We start from the raw sequence: 17,144 nt of genomic DNA, 5'->3' as shown, positions 1-17,144 counted from the left end.
CAACAACAACAACAATGAAATTCTGCCATTATTTACTCACCATTCCCTTGGTCCAAACCTGTTTTTTTCTTCTTCTTTTAACACACAAAAAACGATATTTTGATGAAAGCTGAAAACATTTCTAACATTCTTCAAAATATCTTCTAAATAGGAAGTAAATATTAATTTGTGGGTGAACTATCCCTTTAATACATCGCCCATTTATGAAATATAAGCCCAATCTTGCTGTTATATGTTACTGTAATAGCAGTAGCAGTATGTGTTATTCGTTTAATTTCTCTAGTTCACATTTTTTTAAGTAATGATTTACTGTTTGTTTTTTTATTGTTGCCACATTTGGCAAAAAATGTCTCTGTAGATGCAAAATAGTAATACATTGGGCAATGATGGGTAACAAAAACCATGTGCAAGTCAAGATCAGCCACTGATGTTTTTTTTTAAGCAGAGGTTGTTCTAGTAGTAATTGGCTACATTTTGTCCAGTGTTAATCTGTTTTATCTTAATCAGGGTAATTCAGGATTGGATAACAATGCCCGTGGTCGTAAAGGTGATGCCGGCAGTGCAGGCATGCAGGTATGAAAATATGAGTGTTTGTAATATTGAATTTTATTTTCATGTATTTTTTTTACATTAATCCAAAAGTATTTTGTTAATTTTTTTCCATTTATAAAGTTTATTTTTACATATAAAGTTTCTGTTTAAGCATTTTAAATGATGAACCAAATCTATGAGGCAAATAAAGAAAAAAAGCATTTTGCTCCATTTAGTTTTTCTATACAATGTCATGGGTAATGCAGGTTTTCACCACTAATTCCAATGTATTCATTTTCAAAATATACATTAAAACAATGCAAATGGATGCAATCTGTCATGATCACAGGCGATCTAACCCTTATAGATCACTGGAGAACATTCACATTCACACAGACTACAATCCTGTCTCCATAAGAACTACAAGTCCTGCCATGCACCACACACACACACCTGTTCCAAGCCTTTGTTGATTCGACTCACACAGCTGAAGCTGCTCATGTACTGATTACACTCACATATATACGGCTCACTTTGACACTCTCATTGCTGAGTCTTGTTTGGTTGACACCCTGTAACATTAAAAAGCATTTCCTGGTATAGTTTCTACGTGTTCTGACCCTTGCTTTGTTTTATCGTTTACCCTGTCTGCCGCCTGTACTGACCCTCTGCCTGTTACCTGACGACGGCTCTGGGTTGTCACAGGGTGACCCAGGCCCAGATGGTCTTGCTGGCCAAAATGGAGAAAATGGCAGAGCAGTAAGTTCATTTTAATCTATGATTTGTCATTTTATCACAGAACCAGTAGTTTTTGGTACATTAGTAATTTAATTAATCTATTTCTAGGGTCAATCTGGCAGAAGAGGCACAGCGGGTCTACCGGTACAGTACCGTAGAATGTTATAATTAAGCCACTGCAGAAGTGACTTGGTTACTAAATGACTTGGTTTGCTTGTTTTCAGGGTTCCAGAGGGCCTCCAGGAGATCCAGGTTTACAAGGACTTCCAGGGGGCTCGGGTCCTCTGGTAATGTATTAATTAATCCTATATTTAAACCTATTAATAAAAAATAAGAAGAGCCTATAATGACACAGCAGATAACCTTGTAGCTCTAAATTGTTTGGAGATTGTTAACAGTAAGAAAAGATGGCAGTCCTGTTTTGTATGTGTGTGCTATGTACTTATAAAAGTCATACAGTAACATTGAACTTGGTATTAACAAAGACAATAGAATACACTAGACATGTCACTCATTTCAATAGTTCACACTTAGCTGATGATTGATAATAAAGCTTGTTTGGCATGCTGTCCCGGGAGAGAGCCCTGAGCTCATAAGATCCTCGAGCCTGGGGCTCCCTCCCATTTGCAGGGTGAGAGGGGAGTTTGAGCTCAGGTAGATCTCAAGAACTCCCCTTCTGTAGTAGCTTATGAACAGATAGTGATTGCTCTTAAGAGATAACAACTTACTAAGTTCATGTCTATGGTGCCAATTTGCATTAGTCAGTTAACCTAAGTTGCATGTTTTTGGACCGTGGGAGGAAACCAGGGAACCTGGGGGAAACCCATGTGAGCACAGGGAGAACGTGTAAACTCAGCAGAGAAACGTCGGCTGGCTTGGTAAGGACTAGAACCAGTGATGTTTTTGCTGTGAGGCAACAGTGCTAACCACTGGGCCACCGTGTAATGCATCTAGAAAAGAAGGAGGAGTAGGGGTTGAAGGGGGGATTCTTCAAACGAAGATGGCTGTTAGATGGAACTCAGGGTATTTACATTGGCTTAGGAATCGTCTGATTGGTTAATAATAAAGTGTATAATGGGGGACCAGCCGCAAGCATTCATAAGCACGTAATCCTTTCGAAATTAGTTTATAAATAAACTTCACATAGTTTTGAATGGGGAAAAGTGTAACCGTCAATATGGCGAAGGAAGCCCTTTAGTACAAATCTGTTTTCTTGTACAGGAGCCAATCATCGATCGATATGGACTGACAATTTGTGTAATTTGAACATTTAGAAATGAAACTAGAGAGAAAGTTGTTGTTAAATGTTATTGGTGATTTCTAATTTGAAATTTAATCGTAAGCTTGACAAGTAGTTTTGAAGAATTTCATGTTTCCCCATTCAAACATAATTACCGAGCAAACTGCCTGAGGGGCATTTCAAAGATGGCATTTGGTATTAATTAGGTACATTTACTATTAGGTACAACCTACCCCTAAACCTAACCCACGTAGTTACCTTATATAACAAGCTCGTTCTTAGGTTATTAAGTACACTATAGTTACATGTTAACCACACATACTGTTTTGGTTAATTTGTATTAGATCATATTAAGGAGGTCATATTGTGCTTTACAATATTTAATATAGACCTCAGAGGTGCTCATATCATAAAATCCCTATTCAAATTATTTACAATGCAGTATTTTTTAATATATTTAAAGCCTTGTCAGTTTGCACTCCTAGACAAAAAACATGCAAACAGAAATCTCAAGGATTACATTTATTCATAAACTGTCTAATAAAAACAACATTATGTCAAAAGCACAAAAAGTACAAGTAGTAATAATAATATGAACCCCTTTAAACATGCTAAATAAAAGGTTTAATGTCAAATTGGATGGATGTGAACTATAATCTGAGATTAATCTTGTCTCCGTTCAGGGTGCTTTCGGTCCTCCTGGTCCAGTTGGGCAAAGAGGTTTTCTTGGTCTGCCTGGACCTCAGGTATATGTTTAAATAGAATAAACCGGTCACTCTTTTTAGTTATTTGTTTTATAGCTAATAAACCATAATTAATAATCCAGCTAATAATGGGATTTTATTGATCTCTTTACCCAGGGATCGCCTGGCTCTCCAGGGAGGCCAGGAACTAAAGGAAGCCTTGGATCTAGAGGACAGAAGGCGAGTAGTGATCTCTTTATTTATACGGTAAACCTCTGCTGTTAATGCTTAAATGCTTCTCTTGCTTGTTCCTTACAGGGTCAGCCAGGTGATCCTGGAGAAAAGGGATTTTTAGGGCCTGCAGGTTCCAGAGGATTGCCGGTTACTTTTTTGTTTCTATATATTTTATTATATTCTAAAATTTTGCAATGCCACTCATTATCCAACCTCATTAATAAAATCAAAAATTGTATTTTGTTCTTAAATGTAGCAATTCAAGAAGTTTGTTATTTCTTTATTTTACAATGTAACGTTTGAAAGAGATGCTCTTTATAATTGTGACATTTATTAATTATTAAAAGGGAAAAGATGGCGCTGATGGCTATGGATTTCCAGGACTCAAAGGACAGAAGGTTTATACAGAATTGTTCATAATTTATTTTGTTCCTAATTAGTAAGATTGTACTCTGCCACAACATATGTTATTATTTCACAGTAATAATTTTATTTATTTATTTTTGTGAAAATTGCTAATTAATAAATGGGTTTTATCCATTTGTCAGCTAGAAGCTTTTATAAATTTAGAATATTATACAATTTAGAAATATTCCTTTATATATTTTAGTAATTTTTTTACAAATTGATGTGGACACCAAAGTGGGACATTTCATAATTGACCCATATTGATATTACGTTTAATAATGAATTAGTTAAATAATTATTTTTGTATTTCTCTTTAAGGGGGATTCTGGTTTCCCAGGACATCCAGGACTTCCGGTGAGTTTAAAACTTAACATTGCAGTAATTATAACATTCACTAATAGATTAATAATGTTTTGTCACAATTCTTCCAGGGTGAATTGGGCTTCAAAGGCACAAACGGAGGTGTTGGTCCTAAAGGCAACAGGGGGAGAGGGGTAATAATATTTTGCAAGCTTTACTTTATTATTCTTTACACTTTTAGGAGCCTAAAATGAATGTCTGATAACAGGGCAATGCTGGTAGGACGGGACCACCTGGGGATCCTGGCAGTGGGGGGATGACTGGACACAGAGTATGTTTAAACTAATATCTGCATCATTTAATCATAGAATTTGATGAGATAAAGATTTTTTTTACTACATAGGGCCCGAAAGGACCACGAGGAGCCAGACAGATGTCTGTAAGTGTCTGATTTTCTACCCTGCTGCATGTTTAGAAGTAAAGAATAGCAATAATATATGTAACGCAATGTATTATAATATAAAGGTAATGCATGTATTTGCATAATTAGAATGCGTTCATATAAAAACACAAGACATTCATTTCATTCATTTATATATTTTTTTCTTTTGTAGGACTGTCAGCTGATCTCATATGTTCGAGACAACTGTTGTAAGAAATTATTTGTTCTTTTTACTTCAAATAAATAACTATAGAATTACGATAAAGATGCCTTTTTAAAAAATGTTATGTTTTTTTTTATTTAACAGTGTGCTGCAAAGGTAGGTAACATTTTGTATCATATTTTTTTTAAGAATTATGTTATTTATATTTTTTACATGGCTCTCTAAATACTTGAGTCTAATTGGTCATTTACAACATTCAGTGTGCTAAGTAAGGGATAAAGTACATCCAGGCGGTTGTTAACTCAGAATAAGGCACAGACTTATCAACTTTTGTATTAGGCTAAAGGGCTTATTCATTATATATGCATTATCCCTTACAAACAAATATTATATTTAATTAGTGAATTATCTGTCATGTGTACACAATTAAATATGACTTAATACTCTTCTACTGTATGTGTCCTTCTAGACAATGTAAAATGCCCAGCGTACCCCACTGATCTTGTGATTGGCATAGACATGTCTGAAGATGTGACTCCTCAAGGCTTTGAGCGCATGCGTTCTGTGGTCCTCAGACTGCTGGACAACATGAAAATTGCCGAGAGCAGCTGCCCAACGGGGGCTCGAGTGGCTCTGGTGTCCTACAGCTCCTTCACCAAATACCTGATCCGCTTTAACGACTACCACCGCAAGAAGCAGCTCATTGATGCCGTCAACAACATCGCCTTGGAGCGCACTTCAAATCGCCGCAACATTGCCGCTGCCATGCGGTTTGTGGGCAGAAATGTTCTGAAGCGAGTTCGGAAAGGCGTCCTGATGAGGAAGGTTGCCATTTTCCTCACTGCCGGAGAATCTCAAGATTCGATATCTCTCACCACTGCCATTCTAGAGTACAAAGCCTTGAATATTAAACTTGGGGTCATCGCTCTGAAGAATGTCCCTTCTATCAGGAGAGCTTTTGAGGTAAAGATGAGTGCCTCATAAACAAAATCAATTGTTTGAAAATAGCTGATTGATCAACTCTTTAAATTGGTTAATTTTGTATGGGTTTTTACTTCAAGGTGACCAATTGTTTGAATTAATATAATTCACTAGTATCATTCTACTAAAACTAAAAACCAATCTCATCCACAATGACCTGAGCACTATCTCTCTCTGAAAAAACACTATCTCTCTCTGAGCACTAACAGTTCCTTTGATTAATTAGCAGTTCTTGTGTGAATTGCCTCTTCTTGTTGAATCACTTTGAAAGTCACTTTGGATAAAAGCGTCTGTTAAATGCAACATAGGCTCATTCTGAAAACGTAACCCTATATACATTTCTGGAGATTACGAATTATGTAGCCAGAAGTACATATGGCTTCATTTTATTTTTTACAACAAAGCTACGGGGCGTTATGACGCCATTCATTTTCACACCTACCAGCTGACCATTTACCTCCGTATGGACGGCTTTCCCGCTGTTACTAGTTTGTCCAGTTAGCTCGCCATGTACGTCGGCTGACTTGAGATGCAGAGAGGAGATGACCACGATGACGGGGTTCGAGTCTGGTGAAGAACGGTTCCAGAAAGCAGGCAAGACAAAAACAAAATCCAAACAATAAAATAAACTAGTAAAAAAGAGGGTGTGAATGTGGTAAAATCAAAAAAATCAGGCCAGGGCTTTTTTTTTCTGGATTGCTTTTTGAAACTGTTGGTTGGGTTTAGGGAAATGGGTGGGCGGGTCGATCAGTGCTTTTGAAAACACTAGGTTGGGTTTAGGGAAGAAGGAGGGTGGGTCAGTTGATCAGTTAGTCAGTCAGTAATTCAGTAAGTCAGTTAGTCAGTAAACAGCAGCCTCCGGTGGATTTATGCCAGAACAGTAGGTGTGAATGGCACTCAAAATTTGAAATCTCAAAAAGTGTACACAGCGGCCTCTGGTGGATTCGCGAAAACAACTGAAACTGAAAAAAAAAAAGCTCCTAGGACGTATTTGGTGCTGTCTAGAAATGTGTATGACAGTACATTTTCAGAATGAGCCTGGGTTGGTTAAATGACTAAATGTGAATTGTTAAATCAAAGTGTGTGTGTGGCTATCACAATAAGCTTTAATACTTTTAACAGCATGTAGACATACTCATTCTCTATGCATGGCTATTGTTGTACTGTATGCAGGCTGATGAGAGCCAGAGTTTTATCTTGACTGTTCTGGGTAGAGTGCAGGACCAGAATGCTACTCTTAGTAAGATCCAGAGTTGTGTTATTTGCTATGGTAAGTTTTTTTTTTTCTCTCTTGCTTGCACCCAATGTTAAATCAAATAACATTAAGAAAAAAAAGAAATTTCAAGGGAATTAATATTATATTATATTATATTATATTATATTATATTATATTATATTATATTATATTATATTATATTATATTATATTATATTATAGGCGATGCAGTGGCGCAGTAGGTTCTTCATTTTCTTTTGAACCGCCAACTTATCCAGCACGTTTTACGCTGTGGATGCCCTTCCAGCCGCTAACCATCTCTGGGAAACATCCATTTACACTCACTCACACTCATACACTACGGACAATTTAGCCTTCCAAATTCACCTGTACCGCATGTCTTTGGACTATGGGGGAAACTGGAGCACTTGGAGGAATCCCATGCAAACGTGGGAAAAACATGCAAATTATATTATATTATATTATATTATATTATATTATATTATATTATATTATATTATATTATATTATATTATATTATATTATATTATATTATTACAAAATGATTACAGTCAAATTTATAAATTTTTTTGTCAAATCATTAGAATATTAAATAAATATTGTTGTTACTTTAGAATAATAGGCAACTACAAATACATATAAATGCCGTAATACATATAATTTGTAATATACATTACTAATAATGGCATTTTAACTTGCCAAATTTAAAGTCAATTTTCTCAGTACTAAATTTGTTAAGTCTCATATTTCAGATTTTCAAACAGTTTTTTTTATGATGTATAAATATCAGTCTCTTACAGTAATTAAGGAATAACTGAAAGTAATGTACACCCGAGGTATTCTGTACTTTTAAATGAATTGTTTTTCCAGAACTTTTACCACCTTTTCATTTTATGATAATGTATTTTCTCATCCAAGATCCATGCAGACCAGCTAGCGAATGTGAGGGCACCAACTTGCCGTCTGCACCTCAGGAGCTGGATATGGACTTTGTGGTGGTTGTGGACGGGTCCCGGAGCATCCTGGCTGACGAGTTCAAGGGTGTGAAGGAAGTGCTCGGCGGTGTGCTCGATCAGATTGTTGTGAGCAGTCAACCCACGAGGGCTGACAGACAGGCCAGAGTGGCTCTCTACCAGCAGACGTCTACCTATAGTGACCCCCAGCCTGCGCACGAAATATTCAGCTTACGAGACTTCTCCGATCGCAATCTAATGAAGACAAGCATCATCCAAAAACTAAAGCAATCTGGAGGATCTCATGAACTGGGCTCTACTTTAGAGTTTGCTTTCAAGAAGTGTTTCAACGCAGTTCCAGAAAGTCGCAAGAACAAGATGCTGCTGGCCATCATTGGGGAGGAGACCGCGTTACAGGAGAAAAAACGTCTGGACTCTTTTTCCAGGTTGGCGAAGTGTAGCGGCATTGTACTTTTCACCCTGACAGTGGGCGACTCTATTGCCTCTAGTCAAGTAGAGGAGCTTGCCAGCTATCCGTTAGAACAGCACATCATTCACCTGGGCCACTTGAAACATGGAGAACAGGAGTACACACAACGCTTTATGAGGACTTTCTTCCATATACTGAGCAGTAAGGAGTGTTTTATGTTAATGCTGGTTTGATTTTGGTCAAAAGAATTGCAATAGTTATCCTGGTGGCAATCTTGCCTCTCTCATGTTGCTCAGAAAATGCAACAAACATCATAAAAGTTATCATTGTAAGCCTTATAGCTTTACTATAGCTTTATGTGAGGAACAAGTCTAATTTTAGTCTATACCATTATTGGTAAACCAGGGCAATGTCGACAGAACCTGACTACAGAGTCTACAACAGAGTCTTATGTTGCACAGGTATACACACTTTATTGTTCAAAATGTGACTAAAATTACCAAAAAATATTACCGAGGATCAATGTTTCATGTTTCATGTAAATTTTCCACTGTAAATATCAAATCTTATTTTTAATAATAATAAAAACTCCTTATATTTAGAGCGCTTTTCTAGATACTCAAAGTACTTTACACATTCACTTTACAAAATGCAGGGTTCCACATAATTCATTCATGTTGTCCCAGCACAAATCGATTAAGTTAATTTAACATTTTAAAAAAATTATTAAGTTGTCCCAATAAAATCTCAAGAATTGTGTTGTTTCAGCTCGTTTTAATTAAGTAGTTTGAACGCGCAAAAAAAAAAATATTTCTTTGAGTGTTGGGGGGAATCTCCGCATCCACCACCAGTGTGCAGCATCCACCTGGATGATGAGACGGCAGCCTTATTGCACCAGACCGCACACCACACACCAGCTTATTGGTGGAGAGGAGGCCGAGTGATGAAGATAGTTATGATATGGGGGTTTGGAGGCCATGATGGACAGAGGCCAGTGGGCAAATTTGGCTAGGACGCCAAACCCCTACTCTTTTCGAAAGATATCCTGGGATTTTTAACGATCACAAAGAGTCAGGACCTCGGTTTAACGTCTCATTCTTAGAGTTCCCATCAATATACTGGGGCATTAGGACTCACACAGACCGCAGGTTGAGCGCCCCTGCTGGTCTCACTAACACCACTTCCAGCAGCAACCTAGCTTTCCCATGTGGTCTCCCATCCAGGTGCTGACAGGGCGCAGCTTCAGTTTGCAGCCATTTGAGAGTTTATAGATTAGTACTACGCTAAGAACTACATTTAGACAACTTTAAGGTGATTGTTTTTTATTATTTTTTCATTTTTTATTTTTTCCAGAAAGGAAAATCATTCAGTGATGTTGGCCCTTTAGCAACAGAGCGCAACAGCAAAAACGTGCCATTAGAAAACCATTCAAAAAACGAATAGAGAGATACAGCCACAGTCGGTTGATAATAGTCAGACATTTGTTACCCCAAGGAGTCCATCTTAGTACTATGACTCAGATGGACTCCTTGCCGGCAGCTAGCTCTCTGCAACTCTCACATGGCTGCCCACTGAAGATACGTATGCAGGGCTGCACCCAGTCAGTACATGGATGGGAGACCGCATGGGAAAGCTAGGTTGCTGCTGGAAGTGGTGTTAGTGAGGCCAGCAGGAGGCACTCAACCTGTGGTCTGTGCGGGTCCTAACACCCCAGTATAGTGAAGGGGACTCTTTACTGCTCAGTGAATGCCATCTTTTGGATATGATCTTAAACCAAGGTCATGACCCTCTGTGGTCGTTAAAAATGCCAGGTTGTTCTTCGAAAAAGAGTAGGGTTTAACCCTGGCATCCTGGCCAAATTTGCCCACTGCCCCCTGTCCATCATGGCCTCCTAACCATCCCCATATCATAATTGGCTTCATCACTCTGTCTCCTTTCCACCAAACAGCTTGTGTGTGGTGTGAGGTCTGGCGCAATATGGCTGCCGTCGCGTCATCCAGGTGGATGCTGCACACTGGTGGTGGATGAGGAGATTCCCCCAATATGTAAAGTGTATTTTAGTGTCCAGAAAAGAGTTATATAAATTTAAGGAATTATTATTATGATTGGAATTTCTAGCAGATGTCAATTCTTTCTAGGAACAAACATAATTGTGTCGTTTTTCTGTAGACATTTTAATCAAAAAGCTAACACAGCCTGTAAGTGAGTTGCATTAGTAGTGTGCTGTTCTCATGTGTGAGATTTTCATAGATCAGATGTACAGATACACATATGATTTCATCCTAGACATAATCAACAATGGTGATTTTGACAACTTTGGGTGTATTTGATAGTAAGAAAAATATTCCTGCAACAGCATTAAGTGATAGCCAGCATTCACAAATTTAAGCTGACAAGGATTTAAAACTCAAATATCTTTTCATTATTATAAAGAACTGAAATGTCTGTTTAGCATTACCATGATGGGCATGATAACCAAATCAAACAAATGTTGCCGGAATAATCAAAGCAAGCTGTAATTGGATATATATATATATATATATATATATATATATATATATATATATATATATATATATATATATATATATATATATATATATATATATATACAGTTGAAGTCAGAATTATTAACCCCCCGGTTTATTTTTTTTCCCAATTTCTGTTTAACGGAGGGAAGATTTTTTTTCAACACTTTTCTAAACATAATAGTTTTAATAACTTATTTTTAATAACTGATTTATTTTATCTTTGCCATGATGACAGTAAATAATATTTTACTTGATATTTTTCAAGACACTTCTATACAGCTTAAAGTGACATTTAAAGGCTTAACTAGGTTAATTAGGTTAACTAGGCAGGTTAGGGTAATTAGGCAAGTTATTGTATAAAGATGGTTTGTTCTGTAGACTATCGAAAAAATATATAGCTTAAAGGGGCTAATAATTTTTAAATGGGTTTTAAAAAATGTAAAACTGTTTTTATTCTAGCTGAAATAAAACAAATAAGACTTTCCCCCAGAAGAAAAAATTTTATCAGACATACTGTGAAATTTTCTTGCTCTGTTAAACATCATTTGGGAAATATTTAAAAAAGAAAAAAAAATCTAAGGAGGCTAATAATTCTGACTTCAGCTGTATATGATTCGACTGAAGCTCTGTGGAACGTTTTGTGTTTCAAAACATGCATCATGTGTATTTGAGCAACATGGCTGTGAGTGAATGTTTTAGTTTTGGGTGAACTTTTTCTTTGCGATTGACGTTCCATGTGTTTTCATTTCAAGTGTCTTGCTGTGAGTGTTAATATATAGTTTCTTTATGAATGCAGAGAATATGAACACCTACCCTCATCCATCACTCCAGAGTCAGTGTAGGAATTTTCAAGAAAGTCCAGGCCAGCGTTTGGACTACGAAGCAGCAGAGAGACCCGTGTACAGGTATCAAATGACAAAACCTACACTGTCATCATCTAATGTGAAACATCTGTTTGTTTGAGGTCAGAGCAGTTACTGTGAGCATTAATCACTGACTGGAGTTATGTGTGAAAGTATGCATGTATGTACTTTATTTATTTATTCGCAGGTTCTTATTTAATAAGCTGGATTAATAAACCTGCAATAATAAGTGAACCAATTATTTATTTAATTTTTAAAATAATGTATTAATATAGCTAACATAGTTTAAATACCAATTTAGGTTTTTATTTAATAAGGTTAATGCATCTTACTGGAATTTCAATTAATTAATTTGTAAAGATTTGTTTATAAATTAAGGTAAATTGTGTAGAAAGGATGGGTGGCGCAGTGGCTAGCAATGTCACCTCACAGCAAGAAGGTCGCTGGTTCGAACCTCGGCTGGGTCAGTTAGCATTTCTGTGTGGAGTTTGCATGTTCTCCCCATGTTGGCGTGGGTTTCCTCTGGGTTTTCCTGAAGGTAAATAGGTGAATTGGGTAAGCTACATTGTCCATAGTGTATGTTTGTGAATGAGAGTGTATGGGTTGCTGCTGGAAGGGCATCCGCTGTGTAAAGCATATGCTGGATAAGTAGGCAGTTCATTCCATTGTGGTGTTTATTTAATAGAATGCAGATTGATTAAAAAGCCTCCTAAAATGTATTACATGTGCTGGTCATATAATTAGAATATCTTCAGAAAGTTGATTTATTTCATTAATTGCAATTTAAAAAGTGAAACTTGTATAAAGCTGCGGTCACACTGCACTTTTCTCCCCATAGACTTCCATTCATATGCATGTGAATGCTTCAGGCCGTAACCACAAGGTCATGCGGCAATTTTGCAGATCGCTGTGTTGGAAAGTTCAAGCTTGGTGAACTCTGACCGGCGAAAACGCATCACTTGACTGCATGAGACCAATCGAGGATCAAAACATGACCTCTCTGGACAGGAATTTAAAATATGGAGTAATCGCTCGCTTTTTAGAATGTCTAATCATCTTGTTTAATCCCGCCCCTTTTCGCAGCGCCGTACGACAGAATTTCGCAAGCTCAAACTCAAAAAGTGTGACCGCAGCTTAATGTATACATTCATTCCACACAGACTGATAGATTTCAGGTTTTTAATATTGATGATTTTGATGACCCAAATTCAGGATCTCAGAAAACTTGAATATTGTGAAAAGGTTTAGTATTAAATACACCTGGTGCCACTCTCTAATCAGCTAATTAACTCAAAACACCTGCAAAGGCCTTTAAATGGTCTCTCAGTCTAGTTGAACCTGAAGATATTCTAATTATATGACCAGCAACTGTATATTATTCATTTATATTGAATGTAATTTACATACTGTATATTGAACACAGTGTGTGTAGAAAGGCAGGTGCTAATAAGAATAATTAGAATGACAATTAAGTGAATACATTTTTAAATTAAGGTTATTTACATAGATAAATAGTTATTTAAAAAGATGCAGATTTAAATAGACTAAACAAATGATTGATGAATATCATGAGACCACTTGAAAATTAAATTGTTTTGTAAAGTAATGATGACTTCTTCTTAATTCAAATATACATTTAATTAAATTAGGCAAAAAATAAGAGCATTATTTGTGTAAAATATCAAGAAGATGCCTTTTTTCTGTCATTAATGTTATTTTATTTTTAGACAACAGATCACCAATATTTTAATTTCAAAAGACAAACCAACAAGAAATGAAAAAATAACTAAAAATTCTTATCAATAATTAAGTATAAATGACGATATTTTTATTTGAAATGTGGAAGAAATGTTATCAGGCCTTCATTGAATGAATCAATTATTAACATTTTCTCAAACCCATGCTAAATAAACAGAATAAATAGTGGTCTTGCATGTTCTTTTAGGGTTCCTGTGCTCTCCACTGTATATCCAGATGTTCAGGTAGAAGAGGACACGGAGGAAGAAGACACTACGCCAGATACTGAGGACCAGCAGTCTTCAGGCCGTGGAGATTCAATAATCCAATCTCCCACTGACAATGCAGACAGTACGTCCTTATAAACCTTGTCAATCTTTTCCCTAAAGCATAGTTATTTAGCAAAATAACAAGTTAGCTTAAAGTACTGTATGTGTATTAGTTCATGTTAATTAATGCATCTGCTAACATGAAAACCGAACAACACATTTATTACAGTATTTATTCGTTGTTAATTCATGTCAACTCTCAATGTCAAACTCTCAAGCATGAATACGACATTAGTAAATGTTGAACTATGATTAATAAATGCTGCACAAGTATTATTCATACTTAGTCAATGTTAGTAAATACAATAACTAACACAAACTAATAAAACCTTATTGTTAAGTGTGACCAAATTCTTTGGTTTTCAGGTCTGTGTCGCCAGAATTCTGACCGTGGCACCGTCTGTGGTGAATATATGCAGCGCTGGTATTATAATCCAGCAGTTCGTGGTTGTTTACCCTTCTGGTATGGCGGCTGTGGTGGTAATGGTAACCGGTTTAGTTCAGAGAGGGAGTGCCTTCAGACCTGTGGTAAAATAAGTAAGTCCTTTGCCTTAATTACACAACTAGTTTAGGGATCAGTATAAAAAGGCTAGGAAAGTGCATGCAGTTGAATGGAACCTTGCCTTGAACATAAGATGGTGTTTATTAGGTGTCTGAAAGGGAACCTATTTTTGCAAAAATCACATTCATTAGGGATGTGTTGCTGAAATATTCCTTATTTCATCTCCAGATCCTGAAGTAATCCCACAGACACAAGTTGAAATAGCTTTATTTAATGGTAAGGATTGAGTCACATGTGTAACATTTCTTGCCTTGTCTGGCTTTTGCTTATAGTTGTGAAAACTGCATGCTTTCTCTGTGAGGTCATTTGAAAGAACTGATATGGTGTCCCGCGCATGAATCCTGAGCTCTGTCCTGATGTTTCCACTTACAGATGCCTGCCTCATGAAACAGGATGTGGGGCCCTGCAGTAATTATGTTTTAAGCTGGTATTATGACATCCAGCAGAATGAATGCTCTCAGTTCTGGTTTGGAGGATGTGAAGGAAACAAAAACAGGTTTGAAACGCGGGCGGAGTGTGAGTCTCTTTGCCTAAAGGATATTCAACCTGTATAAAACATTTTGAACAAAGACTTTCTTCGCCTTTTGAATTTAGCAATTATTTTCTTGAAGCCTGAAAATTGTATTTGTGCAGGTCTGACTACAGCAACAAAAGAAATGCATAAACAAAAAGGAAATATTTATCGTTTTGCTTTGTTCACGGCATTTATGAAGTTAACCATTGTGTCTTCACATTATGTAGATTAAATCTCTGTAACACTTTACAATAAGGTCTTATTTGTTAACATTCACATATGAGCTAATGAGAAACTAACAATAAGCTACATGTTTTACAACATAAATCTTTATTATTGTTAGAGGGAAAATGCTATAGATCATTGGCAGTATGCATTAAAACAGTGGTCCCCAACTTTTTATTACTGCAGGCTGCTCAACGCTTGACAATTTTACCGTGGCCCGGGGGGTGGGTATATGTAGATTGCTAGGCGACCATCAACCGTTTTCTCAGAGGATGACAAGCTGACAAAACATTGCTGCTGGAGAAAATAAAAAAAAAACACTGCAGTGTTTGTCTGAGATAACTAGTCTACTGAAATGTGTATATTCCATACGAAATATGAAGCTGATCGGTCAGTTTTTGCCACGTGACTTGCGGTGTGCTCGTGGCATTCTGACGATGTTTTCAGTTGGGTTAGGGTTAGGTCCGGCCGTCTGTTTCTTACTTATTTTGCTAGCTTGTGTGTTAAACTTTGGCGTTCAAGTGGCCAAGATGTAAGCAAGATTACGGTCATTTTTCAAAATAAAAGATTTCATTCATTTTCTTTTTGGTTTAGTCCCTATATTAATCTGGGGCCGCCACAGCGGAATGAACCGCCAACTTAACAAGCATATGTTTTACGCAGCGGATGCCTATCCAGCCGCAACCCATCACTGGGAAACGCCATACACTCTCAATCACACACACTACGGCAACTTAGCTCACCCAATTCCCCTATAGCACATGTCTTTGGGCTGTGGGTTAAACCGGAGCACCCAGAGGAAACCTACGCGAATGCAAACTCCACACAGAAATGCCAACTGACCCAGCCAAGGCTTAAACCCGTGACCTTCTTGCTGCTACCAACTGCATCACCAAAATAGGTTTTAAGAAATAAAATATAGTTTGGACTCAAATACTAAATAAAACGGAAATAATGAAGGATTTATTCTGCAGCCTGGTAACAACTGATCCACGGACCGGTACCTGGGGGTTGGGATCACTGCTTTAAAGGCACAATATTGTTTGATTTTTTTCATTAAAATATCCTAAAGCCAGTAGAACGGTGTTATGCAGTTTTTCCCAAATATTTTGAATAATATTCATAATATATTTTATCTAGTGACATGGACAATTGCCATTGTGTCGTCATGTCACACCCCCTCAATTTCCAGTTTGGTTTTATGGAAAATGGGGAAACAGCATCATCAAACTATGGCTTTGTTCGTTGTGAATTAGTGATGAAAATTACATGCGCCTTTAAGAATTTTTAACGAATTAAACTTGATTATGTTGCTAAACAACATTAAAATAACATCAAAAATAACATTGTTAGCTCATATAAACAGATGTTTTATAATGTTATAAAATGTTACTTTATTGTAATGCATTACCAAATTACAAATGTACATAAATATAGTTTTTAGCAAATATGTTCTGTGAAGGCACCATTAACGTGCAATATGTTTTTGATATGATTAAAGTACTTTTTAAATTGCTGTACTTCACGTTTGATGAGGTCTGTGCATTTCTTAGGCTTTAAAAATTGTGGAAAATTCCTTGCAAACCATTTTACTTTTGTAACCTGATGTATATGTGTGTATGTTTAAGTGAAACCAGGTTTTTCAAAAATAAAATAGTAGGCTTTGTACTTGATTTTGTTGACTCAGAATCTGTTTTATCAATTTAGATTTTTTTAACAATGTTGTTTTTTCATGAGGTAATATCTTCTACACCAGTGTTTGCCAACCCTGTTCCAGAAGGCACACCAACAGTACACATTTCAACCTCTCCCTAATCAAACACACCTGAATCAACTCATCAGAACATTAGAAGAGACCCCAAAACCTGAAATGAATAGGTCAGATAAAGGAAAATATGTACTGTTGGTGTGCCTCCAGGAACAGGGTTGGGAAATACTGCTCTAAACTGTTGTCATATTGAGACTAGAAACAACAAAGTTTGTCCTAATACCTACAGGATGTTTTTATAGTAAAACTAAGACTTTCTATAGAAAGATCAAGCTA

General features: G+C 36.6%; 1 protein-coding gene across 1 annotated transcript in view; it reads left to right on the top strand.

Moving 5' to 3' along the window:
• The window catches only part of col6a4a (collagen, type VI, alpha 4a), a 53,920-nt gene extending 37,152 nt beyond the window's left edge, over positions 1-16,768 (top strand). The window contains exons 20-41 of the mRNA XM_056475170.1: positions 508-573; positions 1,237-1,290; positions 1,378-1,413; positions 1,494-1,556; positions 3,193-3,255; positions 3,370-3,432; positions 3,511-3,573; positions 3,774-3,824; positions 4,153-4,188; positions 4,266-4,328; positions 4,403-4,465; positions 4,538-4,573; positions 4,749-4,785; positions 4,884-4,895; positions 5,209-5,702; positions 6,894-6,990; positions 7,875-8,540; positions 11,667-11,775; positions 13,679-13,821; positions 14,166-14,336; positions 14,530-14,577; positions 14,734-16,768. Of these exons, the coding sequence (XP_056331145.1) occupies positions 508-573; positions 1,237-1,290; positions 1,378-1,413; positions 1,494-1,556; positions 3,193-3,255; positions 3,370-3,432; positions 3,511-3,573; positions 3,774-3,824; positions 4,153-4,188; positions 4,266-4,328; positions 4,403-4,465; positions 4,538-4,573; positions 4,749-4,785; positions 4,884-4,895; positions 5,209-5,702; positions 6,894-6,990; positions 7,875-8,540; positions 11,667-11,775; positions 13,679-13,821; positions 14,166-14,336; positions 14,530-14,577; positions 14,734-14,915 (2,616 nt within the window). The 3' untranslated portion in view covers positions 14,916-16,768. The remainder of the gene's footprint in view (positions 1-507; positions 574-1,236; positions 1,291-1,377; positions 1,414-1,493; positions 1,557-3,192; positions 3,256-3,369; positions 3,433-3,510; positions 3,574-3,773; positions 3,825-4,152; positions 4,189-4,265; positions 4,329-4,402; positions 4,466-4,537; positions 4,574-4,748; positions 4,786-4,883; positions 4,896-5,208; positions 5,703-6,893; positions 6,991-7,874; positions 8,541-11,666; positions 11,776-13,678; positions 13,822-14,165; positions 14,337-14,529; positions 14,578-14,733) is intronic.
• Positions 16,769-17,144: the final 376 nt, after the last annotated feature.

Source organism: Danio aesculapii, chromosome 16 (assembly GCF_903798145.1).
Source record: "Danio aesculapii chromosome 16, fDanAes4.1, whole genome shotgun sequence".
In the NCBI taxonomy this organism is placed as follows: Eukaryota; Metazoa; Chordata; class Actinopteri; order Cypriniformes; family Danionidae; genus Danio; species Danio aesculapii.
The sequence above is the reverse complement of the archived record's forward strand: the minus strand, read 5'-3'. Positions and strand labels throughout refer to the sequence as shown.